At 45.8% G+C, this 13,469-nt stretch overlaps 2 protein-coding genes across 2 annotated transcripts in view; one reads left to right on the top strand and one right to left on the bottom strand.

The window, feature by feature from the left end:
• Positions 1-13,469, top strand: part of LOC126561486 (diacylglycerol kinase 1) — a 483,147-nt gene that overhangs the window by 222,763 nt on the left and 246,915 nt on the right. The window lies entirely within an intron of this gene.
• Positions 794-11,770, bottom strand: LOC126561089 (nuclear factor NF-kappa-B p110 subunit). Its single transcript, XM_050217035.1, has 10 exons — positions 11,725-11,770; positions 5,128-5,655; positions 4,432-5,049; positions 4,232-4,336; positions 3,477-4,136; positions 3,141-3,399; positions 2,839-2,883; positions 1,697-2,153; positions 969-1,610; positions 794-900 (listed from the first exon to the last, which is right to left on the bottom strand). Exons 1-10 carry the CDS (start codon positions 11,768-11,770, stop codon positions 796-798), a joined length of 3,465 nt encoding a protein of 1,154 aa, XP_050072992.1. The 3' UTR covers positions 794-795.

Here is a 13,469-nt window from a genome sequence, read left to right as displayed (position 1 = left end):
AATTAGCGAGAGAGAATATTACACTACCCACCTACTTATCGCCATGACCACTCTCAACACACACCTCAAACATACATTTGTTCACTCTGTCCCCAACAAAGAAAACGCAACGAACACACAAACACCCACCGGAATAAAATAAGAAAAAACCGGTTCCGATGTTTCCGTTCAGGCCGGGAGAGGTGTTGCATAATTCAATGGCTCTCCTGACGATCACCATCCAACCCCCTGTTTGTATTCTATTTCCTTTCCATTCGAGAGGAATCGAATAGGTTGTAATTTACTTGTTATATACTAGCAATAAAACTAAGATTACCGCGAATACCAAACACCAACTGCCGAACGAGTTTTTGCTTATTAAAGTGGGACGAACGACAGCAACCGGAACTGGATGGTGGAGTGCTGCCACACGTGTCATCACGTCGCACATCTTGCTGCACACAATTCTCTGCTCAAGTCACGTTTCCAACCCCGCGAGCACAACCCCTTTCGAAAGAAGCTTCAAATACGAATGGCACGTGATATCACCACCTCTCACGGAATTGTAGAACAGAAAATCAAGCCGGCCGGTTACAAACTAGCTAACGATATAATGCAAAACGTAATAAATGTATCGCACAGAATGTAGGTACAGATAAAGGTTGGTTAAAATATTGTTCTATCCTTCACTTACACAGCTAAAGAAAAAACAACCGGCAACCCCCGTTTTTTTACTACGAGGTTCACGTTTCGTACTTGGAAGAACGGGCGGATTTAGTGTTTGTGTGTGTGGGTTTACCCCCCTCACTGCTATCACTACTTCATCCGTCGACAGATCATTTCGTCGATGCTACGGATGCAATCACGCAGCTCCAACACCCGGAGCATATCGATAAGCCGATCCATATTTAACTGTTGCATCTGAAAAGCACGAGCAATGGTTAGCATTTGTCCTCCTTATGACAATCGGAAATACTGGTCATTCTCACCTCATAGTAACCGAGCAGCATCCGGGCCGGGCTGGACACCTGCTCCCAAACGGTGAAAAATGCGTGGAAATCAAGCAGCGAACCCAGCGCACGCCATGTCTCATTCTCGCTCAACTGCTTGCACAGCTCATCCATACACTGGTCATCAAAAAGCGTGCTCGTGAGCGTTGCCACTTCCCGTTGATCGGTGGAAGCGGTATCCGATCGCTTCGTAGATTTACGCTGCGGTTCAGCTTCCGGTTCGTGTTCCTCGAGCAGGCGGGCAATATTTACACGATCGCAGTTAAGATTCATTGAATCCAGTATGGAGTCCTTGTGATCTTTTTCCTCCTCTTTTTCCTCTGCTTTTTCTTCCTCTTCGTCTTCCTCCTCTTCTTCGTCTTCTTCCTCTTCATCCTCATCGATGTCCTCTTCCTGGTCCTGGATATTATCTGCCGTTCGCTTTCCGGATGGTCGGCCATCTTTTTTCAAACCATCCGGAAAGTGGCGCAACAATTCTCGCACGATCAGCTTGTTGTTTCCTTGTCCGGTGTGACTTTTAGCATCGGCTAGCTGTAATGGGGTATAGCCGGCGTTGTTCTGCTCGAGGCCTAGCTCGTGCTTTACGTGCTCCAGTATGTAGTTCACGATGTCGAGCGCGTCCTGTTGGATGAAAAGATAGAAATAAAATATAGTAAATTCTACCAACAAATTCGGCCTGGGGATCCCCAGGTATAACCGCTACATACATTATCCACCGCAATGTGCAGGATGTTGTTGCCATGTTTGAGGTCCTTCTCGCGAACCGAAGCACCAGCATCGATCAGAATGCGAGTAATTTTCAAATTTCGAGCGTACACAGCCGCCTGCAATGCCGTCAGCCCATCGTCGTTGGTACATTCGAGCCGAGAGCCTTTCGTTTGTCCGTGTGCCAACAGCAACCGTACCATATCGGGCACATTCTCAACCACCGCCCGGTGCAACGCCGTATTTCCACGATAATCACAAAAGTTAAGCTTTGCACCAGCTTGCAGCAGCTTCTGCACAATCGATTCGTTGTTGGTGGACACCGCAAGATGTAGAGCCGTTTCGTTGCGATCGTTCGGCAGGTCCAACAGCTCATCGGTTAGCCGAAACTCGTCCAACAGTTCTATCAACTTGCAGGCGATCGTCGTATCATTGCGCCGTATGGCCGCGTGCAAACAGCTGTGTAAAAACGGAGAACAGAGAGCGGAACAAAACCTATGTTTAATGGATGGGTCCTAGGTACACAGTGGCTAATCAATGAGAGTGTGTTAGACACAGGAATTCTAACAATTGCGAGAATGATGTGTAGATGACGTGTAAGAGGGTGGGAAAAGGGGGGAACTTCATGAGGAATTGATTTTCAATTCGCGTCAAAACGGAAGGCATAAATCTCATCGAGGATAATTATACAGCATATCATTATCGGCCGTGCCGACCGCACATCCAGCGATCCAGTTCCGGAGGCATAGACAACTTTCCCAGCGTGGGACTGTGGACGGCACCACCATAAGCATTCTGGAAATCTAGAATTTCCAGTTTCTGACATTTCAGCCAGGACAGTAAAGGGCATTCGGAAAATCCAATCATATCGGAATGTTTGGCAAACGATTAAAAATACCCAAAGCCACACCTTTCGTTCCTTCGGCAAAGGTGCTCAGAATCTCTGCTAATGTGGGTATCTCTCTACACGAGAGAATAAATCTAATTTCTCATTTGAAATTTGCGATCGTTTTTATTTTTGTTTTTGTTACAAACACACTCACACACAAACCCCATCTTAATAACAAAATAATTTATTTACATTTATCAAAGCTGCAAGTTTGTACGGTAACGGGTTGGCATAGCGTAGGCCATAGTTAGTCACCAACCATGCTCCTCGTAATGGCTACTCCACGGCTGAGGTTCGAACCTAAACCACACGACCAAACACAAACACGTGCGCGCGCAAAGAGCGAAGGAGGAAGAAAGAGAAAGAGAAAGAGAGAGATTGCGGGAAGGGAAAAGAGATATAAAAAAAAAGGAAAATGCCCCGATTAGGCCGCGGATTTTAACTACCGATCGGCAACAATACCGGGACGTGCTGAATGTGCGATCGTGCGTAACCAATAGACGAAAAAAGAAGTGGATGGTTCGTGCAAAATTTGAACAAAACGTTGCACAACTTACTTGAGCTGCTGCTGGTTAGCGGCGTTCCAGTGGGAAGCTAGCAGTTGCCGCGATCGGTTAACATCACCGGCAAACAGTTTGATCAGCGCCAACAGCTTCCGCAGCATCTCGCCCTGCCGTGCATCGTCGCCGGATGCAACCAGATCGGCAATCGCCCGTCCCAACACACTTTCCGTATCGCTGGTTGCCGGTTCCGAGTCGGTTTCCAGCTTTACCAGGTCCTGCTGGTTGCCTATCTCTTGGATAAGCTTGTTGAATTCTGGTTGCAGAAAAAACGAAGTTTACCAATATGGGTAAGATGTCTCAACATATGCTGTGTGTCATCCTGCCACCTACCTTCAGAGTTGCAAGGGAAATCGCTCGAATCAAACGCTACGTCGGATGCGATCGTAGTTGGAATGTTTAGTATCTCCTGTATGATGCTTGCCTTGGTCAGCTCTTTGCTGATCGTGTTTGCCGAACCGATCCCACTCATAATGTCCTGCTGATGATGTACGGCTGTCGCCGCATTGATTGTCGCTGTCGTGGATGGTTCGTGAACCTCGGGAATGGAACCGTCATGGTTGGCCAACATCGGAAAGGGTTGATGTAAGGGCGGTAAGCGAGTCGATGAACCACCAGTTTCTCCACCTCCACCACCACCACCACCACCACCTGCATTCGGATCGTTCTGAATGACGGTTGGAATTTCGGATGAAATGTTTCCAGAGCTTATGCGAAGACGCTTGCGAGATCCACTACCAATGCTACCGGGAACCATCATACCGGGTCGCGGTTTGTACTTAAACAGTACCGGTTCACTCTGGCATCGATCCCGTGGCCGGAACAGCTGCATATGCACCTCAACCGGTTCGGTAATGTCCTTGTTCCTGTACGGTGGCGTTTTGAAAGCGATCGCATACTGATGGTGTACATCGGCTTCCGAAAAGATCGCCATTTCCTGCCACACCTCCTGATCGTACTCATCCAGCTCGTAGAATCGAATCTTTATGTTGTCTGGACATACACACGCAGACGCAAAAATAGAAAGAAATCGTTTAGAATCCGTGAGTTGCTTCATCGGAGAAAAATCCAATCCCAAATTCACTTACTTTTGCAAACCTTCTCGACAAACATAAACACTTCTTCGCCACCATCTACACCACTGACCGTGGTGCTTAGCCGGCAGATCTTCAATTCACCGGTAAGAGCACTTTCTGAGGATGAAGAATAAAATAACCACACACACACACACACACACACACACCAGGTTAAACTGAATGCTTCTTTCCTGCCGAATCACCTCACTTACTCATATTGTTGATAGGATTCGAGTAAACTGGCTCACAAATGGGCATCCAACGCCCTGTAGCCGGCTCAACTCGATACGCCTGGAAGCAGAGGCACACTTGGTTCAGGTTCATCGTGCGCGCCATTACGGTGGCATCCTTCTGCATCTGCTGTTCCTCCCGCTCGGTCGGTTCACGGTTCAACTCGCACAGGCGATGCTTGCGCAGCTTCTTGTACAACTCTTCGCCAATAAATTTCTTCGCCGTGTGAATAATGCCCATTCCTTGGAAGGTGGCCACATAGCTTCCACCATCGGCGGACTCTCCTGCCGTTCCGCCAACATCCAGATCGTGCGGATCGATCAGATCCAGATCACCGGACTTAATCACAAGATGGTGCGAATGGGGCGCCCGCCTCTGCGGATCGACCTGATACAGCGAGCAGCGCACTTTAGCTTCCCCGGTGTAGCCACGCAATTCTACCGTGGGGAACGTTTTCTTGGACTTTTCCGTACGGCTGCCCATGAGCGAACCGTGCGTACCGTGCATTTCCGATTGGTAGCGAAAGCGGAACTTATCCACCGGTTGCTCCAGTATCACCAGATGCGGGTTGCCGTAGTCCGCATCGGGTGGCGCAAAAGCTGAAAAGCAAAAAGGGGGAAAACATTCGTTGATCGACGATCGTCGGTTTGTTTCCTCAACCGGATTTTGTTCGTTACCTTCGTTGGATGATGTTGTGTAGGTGAAGGATGTTTGCAGATGTTCCTGGTCCAGATTCAACAGCTGGGGAGCATAGTAATGCTGCGGTTGAATTTGTTGCTGATGCTGCTGTTGCTGCTGATGCTGGGGTTGGTGATGTTGCTGCTGCTGTTGATAGCTCATAGCGGGATAACTCATCGAGCTGGCGCTGCTGGAAAGGTTTAGGTTCTGCAGCGTATAGGAAGCACTTTGCTCACTGGCACTGGACTGTGGGGACATGGTGCTGGCACGGCTGTTAGGCGATGCCACCGACGACGGCGATGATGGCGATGCAGACGATGAAGAAGGCGAAAGCGCACTGGCATACGATCGGCTCGACCCGAGCGTATAATCTCCAACACTGACCACTGTTGCTGCTGCTACCGCCGATGGTGTGTCCATCGACAGGATGGTGTACTGGTTGGGTGATGCGCCCAGCAGCTGCTGTTGCTCTGGAAATATGCAGGAAAATGGGAAACCATCAACCGGCCACGCAAAACCAGTGAATCACGATCCGGCTTCTTTAAGACACACACACACTGTACACCGACGATGACGGAGCGGACAACAAAACGGCGAGACCTCTAACCGGCGCATGCCGTTTCTTGTCTGGAAAACCCGCGAAATACCCTTACTGTTTAACCCTTCTTCTACGGCGACGATTTGTCCAATGTGTAAGCTCAGTCTCCCACCCCCCGTTATGGAGACAGTTCGTCGTCGGGGGGCTCGTTTCGATTAGCACTAAAGGTACCTGTTTGCAGTGGATTCGGAACGTCCAAACAGTGTGGTTGTATCTGCTGAGGGTGCTGCTGCTGTTGGAGTTGTAGTAATAGTACATCCAACGCGTTAGAACAGTGATCCAGCGACATAGTACAAAAACAGACGTGCCTGCTACTGCTGCATCCTAACCGTATCGGCGCCGTCACGCAACTGAACGATCGCCGGTACGCGAGACGCGAGATTCTCATAACTCTCGCGGGCACGCGATCAAGTAGGATGCTCGTTGTTGACAAGCGAGATAGCAGGCGGGCGGGTTTTAGTGATAGATGGGAGGCACGTAAGATCAACACCGAGCGAGAGACAGAGAGCGAGCAAGCGAGCGAGAACCCGATTCGACCCATTAATAGCCACCCTGAGGGTACGGTCCCCGTTGCGAAAATGGGGAGCTTTAAGTCAACAGCAAAGGAAGCGCGATAAGAACGCTATCGATAGGCGAGACCTGATATCTCACTAATATGGGGCCCATCCAATCCCTTCTCCTGTTTTTCCACAACCGGATCTTCCCTTCCCGTTCCACCGAAACTCATTCATTCATGCCAATCGATATCGGTACGAACCGTGGACAAGTATTTCAGTCAATAAAAAAAGTACCCCGATAAGAGTTTGCGCTTCTGTTGCTTGCTACGTGTTTCTTCCTTCCTTCCCTGCACATCGTAAACCGGCAAGCATGTGTGTGCCCTTTTTTGATCCGCACATGTGGACGGACAACGAAGGTTTCCATCAACGTCATCGATACCGACAACGGCTTGATTATGCTCGACGTCAGTGGTATCGCTTTTAAGCATACTTCCTTGCAATCCTTTTCTTATCGGCAATGTGGACTATATTTTGACGTAACCGGGATTCCACAAATACTTGTTCTAGGGAGGTCCGAAATAGCCGTCTGGACAGAAAAAGCCTTCTGGAGGACGTTCTATATTTAGGAAGCTTAGGAGGAAACCCAAACACAGAAGAAAAAAAAACGATGACTCACAATCAGTACCGTCCTGCGTAACTTCAAAGAGGTACATTACGCAGGATTGAAGTGAGCATCTGGGAGTTTAAATGGAAGTATGTCATACTGTCCCGATGAGGGAGACTTGGAACGCTACGGGACGTACAGCATAAGATAAATCGCAGCGTTCATTAAATATGCTGCAAACGACCGTATGACGTCAAGAAACGGTGCTTCCGTTGGTGAAAGAATATTTTCGATCAACCGGTGTCCAATCGTGTCCAAATCGTGGGCACGCTTTGAAAAGAGGAAAAGTAGCCAAATTAACGTCATTCGCCAAGATCCTTCCTACAGCCGAAAGTGAAGGAAGCGAACCGGTTAACGGCACCTATTAACCCATACCGGTATTGTACAGTTTCGCAAAAACAGGTCCCACCCCGATTAAAGTCTGTCCTTCCAACAGAAACAATAAAACAACTCGTGATCGTGCAATGACGTCGAGCCTGGGCAACATTTTGGGACCCCGAGCTTGTGTGCATCGTAGCAGGAGAATGCAAAATAAGCATAAGATGAGCTGGAGCACTTGGCCCGCGCAGTAATCACGGTGGCACGGTTTCCAATGGCGGTCCGAAACTGCGCGATAGCCTCGGGCGACCTTCACCCGGGTTGTGTGCGTCTGTTTAATCGTACTAACAAAAACAAAATTAGCACCATACCGGCCGGCGATCGTTTGTTTTTGTGGCTAATCGATATTTGGACCACATTTTTTTAAAATTGTACCATTTGGTCCGGAGAGGTTTCACAGCCTCAGGATGCCATCGATGGGAAGGAGATGGGTTTGAAATCGTATCGAATTGACGCAGATCATGATCGTGTCTTTGTAGATCGTTGTATTATGGATAGCTAAACGGCGTCATACTAAATACATTTCTCCCCAAACCTGTCCAGTGACGCAAGTTAAGATTTAAGGCGTCGGAGTTGGAACCATAAAATATATCATCTACTTATAATTTTATGCAAAATAAATGGATTGTTGTTTTGTTTGCTACACAGATAGGCAGAAGCTCTATTTTTGGGCAAGGATCATAATATGGAAAGAAAATGGTGTAAAACAAACATCATGAATTTCTATAGATCAACTTACCCAAAATTTGATCACGAAATAAAATTATAAAAAAAGCAATTTATCGAGGATCAAGGGTTCGCTTAACCCAAACAAAACTTTCCTATAATAATGATCTATAAAGTACACACTGTTTTTTCTTTCTTTAGAATTAATTGTTAAATTTTCCACTACCACACCATGGTACAAACGTTGCACAAAATTTCGATCACTTCCTGTGTACCATTCTCCATTCAAATTAACGCACGAATGACTCAACTGAACGTGCGTAGTTTCCCACCGCCACTGCAGCGAGATGAGTGCACGTGCTTGAGAATAATTTAACCAGAATTTCTAACCAATTTCTTTCTACTCGACTCGTTTTGCTACGTTACTCCTTACTGGATCAATATTAATCACACACGGCACACAATTCGCGCCTAAAATCGCACCCATTCACCCCGTACACACAATATGCCGCAAAATTACTACAACCGCTACGTACGACTACCGGGGCACACAACCCATCGTTGGCATCGTCGTCAAATCTTTTACCGCGAGTCGAAACAAAAAACCACAAAAATAAATAGATAACCGGTTAAACATAGATGACAACGGTGACGACATTCTTTTTGCCTAGCTTCTCCATGTCCATTTCTCGATTCGTCATCGAAAATTGGGCCCCCACACGGCAACCAATCGATCGAGCATGACGATAAGCGTGCCTCTATAAGATCGATCTGAAGCGGATAGCGGACATCGTTCTGCGATCACTATGGAACGTGGTTTTTAGTAAAATGGGACAAAGTGAAATGAATTTATCAAGCTTCTTTTCAAAATCACTTGCTTTGGAAGATGACTAACGCGTAAGTCTAATATTGTGGAAAATTTCCATAACACGGTGAGTGAGATGACGAAACTCACAATTACTTCATACAAAAAAAGCATTCAGCTGCACATCAGTGGAATTTATAGACAAACAAAATAACTTCCAGGAATTGTAGGTTCAAGAGGATCGATCTACCACGATGTGAAGTAGTATTTCTTTGGATTTTATAAGAGGGTTTTCATTGCATCAATCAGATTTAGCAACTATCGAGAAAAAGCGCAACTGGTACAGTTAAAAAAAAGTTTAAATTAGTTAATAGAAAGCATGTCGTTATTTTTTATGTTTAAGCAAAAATTACAAAAACTCCTAAGTTTGACTCAATGCTGTGATTGATGAAAATATCCTTAAGTGTTCTTTGTAAAACCTGTACGTCGTCCCTACATGTACCCCACTTTTCTTTTGTTAGCTAGTTTTTATGTTGTTTTAAATAAAAAATGTTATATAAAAAAAAAGTTTAAGCATAAAAATGATTTACTCTAATTAAAGCTATTTTACGATAGGACTTGTTTAATCATGCGTTTTTGTTAAAGCTTTTGCCACGCTGAAGCAAAAATAAGCAAAATGAGTGGTACTACAAAATGAGATCAGTTATCAAATATTTTAAAAAATAAAGTCAAATTTTTTAAAGATGGTTTTGGGGCACTAAAAGCAGAAGGATCTTACGTGTCGAACTTTTAGCAATGGTTAGCCTATTTATTACAACAGTTTTCGACGGTTATTATTTTTAAATACTTCGGAGTTTCTACTACGAGTGACGAGGAGTTGACTTTAATTTATGGTGCCCTTGACTTTATTACGCATACCTGTCTAGTGGCAGGCCTGCCAACAGGAGGGTGGTACAGATGAGATACTGATGGGATACGGCTTAATGTCACAAACAATGTAGTACACATTAGCTACACAGCCGATCAGCGTTTATAACAGTTGTAAATTGAAACTTCCCATGTCCAAGACTTCAGATTTCCAAATTTTCCTACCATTTTGCCCAAGGCAAAACAATAAGAGAAGTCATAGATGAAGAGCAATAATAGGAAAATATGCAGGAACAAACAAGCAATTCTTTTCTAGATGTGTTTAACTACTATTTTTCGTCTTATTTTTCTGCTTTCTGGCCTAGACCCTCAAAAGGGTTGGTCTGCAATTGCTGACATTTTTGACTTTGCTTTTGACTTAGTTAGCTGCCTATGGAGTGAATATACAGACAAGGTTTGATACTCGATCCTGTCCGTGTAAAGACCTCCATATCCCTTGGGCTTTTCTGGACCAAGGTTTTCTGAAGATCCATATTGAAATGAAATATGTGTTTAGAACATAACCTTATCTGTCAAAATGTCAAATGAAGCTCGAAGTCGTGAAAAATAATCATCTACATATGTACTTTAACAATAGAAAAGCGATCCTCCCTACTCGACGCAAACCGTAGCTGATCATCGTCGATCGCCACTGCACGGATTCTGAATCTTAGTGAATCGATTAGAAAAAGCGAATGTAGTTTCAAAAACTCAAAGCCTCTATAAATAAATGGTGTTGGAATTAGAATAATTATTTTCGAACATAAATTTGAATTGCATAAAACAAAGCGTTAGGAAACTAAGATTAGGTTATAAACTACTCGACGTTAGAAACTGCTCGATCTACACGAATTATGAACTGCATGAAATATTATATACAAAAAAGGACAAACGAATATACAGTTGCAAACCGACCAGCGATAAAGGTGTACACTTTCCTATTCAAATTTCCTCCAAATATCACAGCCAGCCCCTTTTCGTGAATATATTTCACAAATGGGTAAAAAGCGAATAAATTATCAGTTCATGGACAGGCCTACAAACTCAGCGAGGGCTTGGCGAAAGAATTCTTTGTCTACTGTGTATGATTCAGCCCACTGTATGTCGACAATCAGGTCTGTTTATCATGTGATAATTTACTCGTTTGTGAAGCTTTCTTTTTGCTTTTCCTGCGGGCTACACATTTTATCTTGAACATGCACTCACCAAGTACAAACATTGTTCTGGCCAAACTACAAGCCCGAAGCCCACTGTGTCAGCCCGGGGAACAAGATTCATCACTCAATTGTCAATCGCGAAGCGTGCTCGCACTTCTCACGCTTCGTAGCGCAGATCGCGGAGGCTGCAGTGGAGTGCGGGAGTCGCGCGCGCATTTGGGAATTCCCCATCCAAACCCAAAACAAGATCCCTTCCCTACGGTGATGGCAACACACCACAACGCCGGGGGTAGGGTGGTGCTTGTGTATGTGGGGCTTTCCCAGTAGTGTTGTGATCATGGCGTACCGGTTTATTCCCCACCCAGCACGGGCGCATCGCACACACATTGCTGCTTGCCGACATTGGGGAGGAATCGTGCCTCGAGGGTTGCTGCTGCAAGTTTCGCATACATAATGGACACACACACACACAATCTTAGGCCCCCATTCTCTTTGAGGGTAGTACAGTAAGAATAAGAAAGAGCGAGACAAAGGATGCCTATTTCGTATGCGGATAGTGATTGGGGGTGATAATAAAATAGGCAACAAAGCCCGCAGAGCACAACGGATCGCACACTTGATCACGGTTGTACACGTCATCCCTGCTTTGATGATTCTGATTCATCGCCGGTGTACGGTGTATGGGAATCCATACATCAATTAAAAGAAGGACATAAAACTCTGCTCGTTTCGGACATGGTCAACAAGGTCGTCCACCGGAACAACTGCTTTGATGTGTGGCTCTTTCCAACCCCTCCTAACACGGACTTTTGCTATCCAAAAGCACGTACCACACGCACCAAACACACACACACTACTGAATGCTTGCTGCGACCGGCGCTATGGTTACTATTGAACACTACTACTACGATTTTGTCGTACTTACCATACATCTCATGCCGATAGCTGTCCAAATTCAGCAGCGTCGACATTTTGATGTGTTGCTCACGCACGGATTGCGAACAAATAAACAAAAGATTTATCAACGAAAGGCGACGCACTTGGCAGCTACACGACTTGAAACTGCGCGAGATAATTTTTTAAAGTATCGCTTATTGAAGGCGTAGAATTAAGAACGCACACCCAAACACACAAACACAATCACTCTTTAAAGATAAAGGGCAATTGAACCCTTGAACACTATTTTCTTTACGTATTTGCTGTTTGTTGGTAGTTGATACACTACTTTGTCAGGCCACAACAGCTGAACTCTTCTTCATGCAAAAAGGGATGAAAACAAACAACAGCGCAAATGCATCACACCTACAATGATACGATGAGCATCATTTCACTCCACCCAAGGTCAACTTTTTCTTTCACGTTGTTTGCTTTGTGTTTCACTGCACAATAGATGCACCGGATTGCAGTAGGCCGGGTCGTCACCGCAACAACACAACCGCTGCTGCACACACAAACACTACAACACAAGGGTTTTTTGCGTCTATTCACACACCACAACCCCTTATCTTTTGGCCACGGTGTTGTAATATCTCCGGAAGACACACAAATCAAACACGGCACAGCACCATCGCACTTGAATTGCGCTTTTCGACCACGTCCATTTCCCGCCCAAGTGTTTGCCCAACACACACTGCGCACGACTGCACCCTAAGGAAGCTTCTTCTTCGATTTACTATTTCAATTCCTGCATCGACAAGTGAATGCAATGCATTCCGTATGTTCGCGGAGAATCGGTGTGCATCCGCTTCGCGAGGCACACATTAGTACACTGGGTGGAGTGGTTCGCGCTGGAATCGTTGTGAGCGCGCGTTCCGTCATGCAGCAGTGAGAAGCGTGCATGTGTGTTCGTGTGAGGGGCACACAACAACCCCTAGAGATACTAAACCAATCGCACCAGGGTTTCTTCCCGGGGCAGCATCCATTCGGCCGGACATTCGCTCTCTATCAGCTGGAAAGAACACACATTCGCTTGGTTGGAGTCGAAAAACTGAACACCCAAAACACAAAGAAATGGCAGTGCCTACTAGAGAAGGGTGAAACCACCACGAACCAAACACACCACCATGCGGCGTTACCAACGCAACACTGAAATGAAACAAAAGGGCAACTAAGTTACCACCGGGTTCCAAGACAAGAAAGTGGAGGCGAACTGTAGAATCGCGCTTCCACGTGCTTTTCCACCAAACTCACCCCTTTTGCTTTTGTGTGTGTGTGTGCGTGTGTGTTTTCGTGTATTTACATGCATGATATCGGCGAAGCTGACAGGCTTGACTGACAGCCAGTTTGCTCTGTGTGATTCCCCTTTTCCGAGAAGCTTTGTGTTGTTTTCGGGTCTCTTTATCACAAAGAGCAACAGGTGGTGGCGCGTGTGTGTATGTGTGTGTGTGTGCCTGAGGGTGTTCTAATCAGCATACAAGCTGCCCCACCAACCGTTCGTGAAGCAGAATGATGCGTCATGTGCCTCTTGACACAACTACCGTTGCAGCGCACCGATGCAGCTTGCACTTTCCAGCGAGAACGCATACAAGTGTTATTGTATTGGTATTGTGCGCTATTGGGAAATGCCCATTTAAATAGCAACAAAAACTGGTTTAAATGGCAACAAAATTACACGTGCTTTTCAGGGGTTGTTGTGAGTTCTGGACGATTCGTTTCAACAGCTAATCACAA

The sequence above is a fragment of the Anopheles maculipalpis genome, chromosome 3RL, assembly GCF_943734695.1.
Source record: "Anopheles maculipalpis chromosome 3RL, idAnoMacuDA_375_x, whole genome shotgun sequence".
NCBI lineage: Eukaryota > Metazoa > Arthropoda > Insecta > Diptera > Culicidae > Anopheles > Anopheles maculipalpis.
Note: the sequence above shows the minus strand (reverse complement) of the source record. Positions and strands in the feature narration are given on the sequence as shown.